The 4,398-nt window shown below is 41.1% G+C and overlaps 1 protein-coding gene across 1 annotated transcript in view; it reads left to right on the plus strand.

Moving 5' to 3' along the window:
- Nucleotides 1-4,398, plus strand: part of tcea2 (transcription elongation factor A (SII), 2) — a gene marked incomplete at its 3' end in the record, with an annotated part of 25,576 nt that extends 21,178 nt beyond the window's left edge. The window contains 1 exon segment of the mRNA XM_014023689.1: nt 4,273-4,398. Coding sequence (XP_013879143.1) covers nt 4,273-4,281 — 9 coding nt within the window.

Raw genomic sequence — 4,398 nt, forward strand, 5'->3', positions numbered from 1 at the left:
TCATTCATGTGTGCATCGCAGCACCTGCACTTCTTCACATTCATCATATGAATCGGCTGCTCACTTCAAGACAGAGTTGTGAGGGAAGTCTGGCGCAGAACCCTGGTACACATCCATAACGTATTGCCTCATGTTATTTTATTTTTTAACACCGTTCTTTATACCTTAATGTTCCATGTTATGTGTTCCTCGCCAGCTTGAAGCGTAAATATACATGTGGGGGGTCCAGTTACGGCATCCGTCATACATAAACCGGTGGTGTGTTTTGTACACAAAATGAAAACGTGGCTCAACGCATTCATAACCTCTACTTCAATCTGGCTTTTCGAACTTTAAGCATCCATTATGTTGCCCATAAATCCTGTTAAGGAAGTTATTGATACCTGGGAGGGAAAAACTTGGGTTCTTCACCATGAATCAATACCACAACCGTACAGATTTTCCTCCAGGTCCAAACAAGCAGAAATTTTATTTGCACAGTATGAAACATTCATGTCTTTGGACGCGCGCGCGCGTGTGTGTGTGTGTGTGTGTGTGTGTGTGTGTGTGTGTGTGTGTGTGTGTGTGTGTGTGTGTGTGTGGCCAACAGTTGGCCTCTGCTCTGGTCTGGGAGCGTATTGTTCTGTCAATGAGATGTGGAACCGGAGGCTTCAGCTGCTCGTCCTCAGCATCTCTGCAGCAAAACACGCCCACACAAATGTGTCTCCAAATAATGTTTCCACACCAGAGGGCGCACAGCTACAGAACAACTCCGGTCCTTAGCAGGTGCAATAAAATTGGTCCCATTTTTGAGGTGTACAGTATATCCATAGTGTGGGATTTTGAATTTTAAAAATAGTGTGTGATAGTCATGTTTGACAATGTTCAACCTGAGGGCCTTGAAAATACATCTGTGCAAATAGCAAAAGCAGTCCTTAAATATTTTCTGATTTTATTGACAATGTTGTAATTTTTGTGAATTGAAAAAAGTCTATTTTGTAATTCACAAACTGTATTGGCCTTAACAGCTTCAAAGGATCCTTCCTCCTTTTCTAGCAAATGACATTTGTTGCCCCTCACACCAAACCCACACACACATACCCCATCCCCTTATTTTATGACTCTTTAGTGCAGTGGTTCTTAAACTTATTTGCGGTACCGAACCCACCAGCTTCGTACGCGCATTCACTGAACCTTTTTTAGTCATAAATAAAATGTTTGTTTTTTTTCCAAATTCAAGACATAGGTATATGTTTTTTTTACTGGTGTATAAAATGAGCCGTGCATGAACATCACCTTGCTCAAAGAACAAAACCAACGCAATGCATGAACTCACAACAAATTACAGTATGACTTTATTCTGGCCCCAAAAAACATTTTGGCCCCATAAAAAATTTCAGTCCCCCAAAAAATATTTTTTACTATCTTACTAATAAAAAATAAATTAGGATTTTTTTGAAAATTTTAACATTTTTTAATATTTTTTTATTTTAAAGTTAATTAGTTTTTTGTCGTTTTGAATCCACAAAATACTTTTTTGGGGCCAGCACTGACTGGCCAAGCAATCTCTCTGTAGCAAGTGATGGCCAAGCGGGGGTCGTGTCATCACGACTTTACACAACTGTGTCTTTACCTCCGCGGCAGAGGCTTCGCCGAACCCCGGAGACCAGCTCATCGAACCCAGGTTAAGAACCACTGGTTTAGTGTCTCTGGTAGTGGGCAGACTAACAGATAGGTCAGGCAAGAATCTCTGTGGTCTGTGGTGTTTGCATATGACATTGTATTTTCTGGTGAGAATTCAGTTCAATTCAAAAATACTTTGAGAAACGGAGGATGGAGAAGGCATGCACTTGAAAGGAGAGGAAGGAAAATCAGCTGTTGCGAGACAGAGTACATGTGTCTGAACTGTCAATTTATAAAGCTTGCGTACGTAAAAAACAAGWCCAGAAACTTGTGTACGCTACTTTTCACACCAAGGTTGTGTTTTATAAMACTCAAACTTAACGTGAAAATGTGCGGTCCCTCAGCCAGCTCTGACCCATGTGTACGCTCATTTTGGAGACGGGAAACTGCGACACAGATGGTGAAGTGAAGAATTAGAGCCACACTGTGTAATGATCACTGTCAGATATTTAATTTACCTTCAGAATCAGACTTAGATTTTTATTCAACTTTATCATCAGCTTTCGTAACAGTATTATTTATGCTTCTGCTGCTGCTGCTGCTGAGCCATGAGGACCTTTGAAATAAAAATCTTTAAAAAAATTTCACTCATCTCCATTCATCTTCTTCCTCCTCAGACAACCCTGACACACAGACCCCTCCCTGACAAGAAGAATTTCAGCGGAGCTTGACAGCAAAAAGCTCGGTTATAGTCACACTTTGTGTGTGCGTGCCCTCGCCAGCGTGGATGTGTTATAAAAGATTCACATTTTAATATCCGTATTTTTCATGCGCGCGTGGTGGGGAGACGATCAGCCGCAGATAACAGGAGGGGGAGAAGAGTGGTGAACTAGTTTCTAACTTAATCTGACTTATTTCATTTTATTTGTTTTTATCGTCCTGCAGGCTCTGAGAGGAAACAAAATTGAAGCTGAGTTTTTGAAAAAAATCGTGATATTGTTGTAAACGTCTGTAAACCTGCAAAATGAGGGAAAATCTGCATCAATTACAGACGATCTGTTCACGCGAGCAGCTGTCAGCACCTGTCATCCTCCAGACGTACGACTGAGCGTGTCTGAGCCAATCACCGATCAGCTGACTGACTTAAATACATCTTAACATTCATGAGGTACTTTACATTGACTGTTTATGGTTGAGTGTGGGCGTGTAGAGGGTAGAACCTGAGGAGGATCTTATGGTTGAGTGTGGGCGTGTAGAGGGTAGAACCTGAGGAGGGACCTCGTGCTCAAAATCTGAGGTGCAGCTGTGGTTAATAAAGGGAAAGATGTGCAGAAACGTGCGTACACACGGTTGTGTAAATCTGAATTTTTTGGGGGGCGTATGCCATTTTTGCCTTTTGGCCATACGTTCACTTTTAGTATGGTTTCCACGCAATCCTTTATAAATCTGACACCAGATGAACAGCTTTAGATAATGTTAGAATGGCCAGCATGAAATGTTTTGGACAGGTCCAGAGGAGGCACAATTAAACTAGAAATTCATCAGACTCACTCTGTTCAGTTCTGGGGCCTCATTTATAAAAGATTGAGTAGAATTCATACTAAAAGTGAATATACGGCCAAAAGGTGAAAATGGCGTACTCCAAAACAAATTCAGATTCATAAAAGCGTGCACAGGCACACCTTCAAGCAATTTTCCTTTAAAGATCACAGTTGTACCTCAGAGTTTGAGCACGAGGTCCCGCCTCAGGTTCTACCCTCTACACTCCCACATTCAACCATAAACAGTCAATGCAAAGTACCTCATGAATGTTAAGATGTATTTAAATCAGTCAGCTGATCAATGCCAACAAAAGTGATTGGCCGGCTCCATCGTGCGTCTGGAGAACGGCTGGGGATGACTTCCGTCAACAATCTGTTATGTCAGATTTTCCCCTCATTTTGCAGAAATACAGACGTTTAGAGCAATCTCATGGATCTTTTCAAAAATTCAACTTTGGATTTATTTTTTCTCAGAGCCTAAGACACACAAAAAAACAATAAATAAAATTATATAACCCAACCGTTGTCCTGTTTTTCAGGCAGAAACGAACWATGGTGTCCACCCCGCAACTGCCAGTAAAAAAGACAAAAAAATGAAAGCCAAAGAGGAGATGTAAATACAGGGAGGACAACCWATTTCTATAGACCTAGGTCTGTTTTGAGTCATTCGAGCCATAAATAGACCTTACACATACTCCTGTGGTGCACACATCAACAGGGTGCTCAGGACGACAAGAGCCAAGGTCAACTTTTGCACACTGGCTTGGATCCTACTGTCATTTTCTGTTTTTCTTTTGGCTGCTCCCTTTCGCAGAGGTCATAGCAAGTTAACTCACATGAAATAATTGGCAATGGTTTTACACCAGGTACCTTCCTGATGCAAACTGGGTTCAGGCCTGAAGCCTCCTGCTGTCATTCTCTGCTGGGTATTGTTTTCCAAAGCATTGCCACGGTACACCCTCTGCTGTCAGTATTCTGGAGGATACTAGATTTACCCCAAATTAATCTTTGATCTTTGGTGGCAGGAGTTGATAAATGGACTCCTCCAGGTTAAAACTGGGGAATGTGGCAGATTTGCTCATCTTTAATCCAGCAAGTTTTACTCACTTTCCTTTTTTTTCTTTTTCAGTTTTGTTGAAGACTCATGGATGCAACATTCAGCCAAGAAGCAAACTTGCATGAATGATTTCCATTTAGAAAGATGTTATTTTTTTATTTTGTAGATTTTTTTATTTATTACTAACAAATGTAATAT

The sequence above is a fragment of the Austrofundulus limnaeus genome, unplaced genomic scaffold, assembly GCF_001266775.1.
Source record: "Austrofundulus limnaeus strain Quisiro unplaced genomic scaffold, Austrofundulus_limnaeus-1.0 Scaffold386, whole genome shotgun sequence".
NCBI lineage: Eukaryota > Metazoa > Chordata > Actinopteri > Cyprinodontiformes > Rivulidae > Austrofundulus > Austrofundulus limnaeus.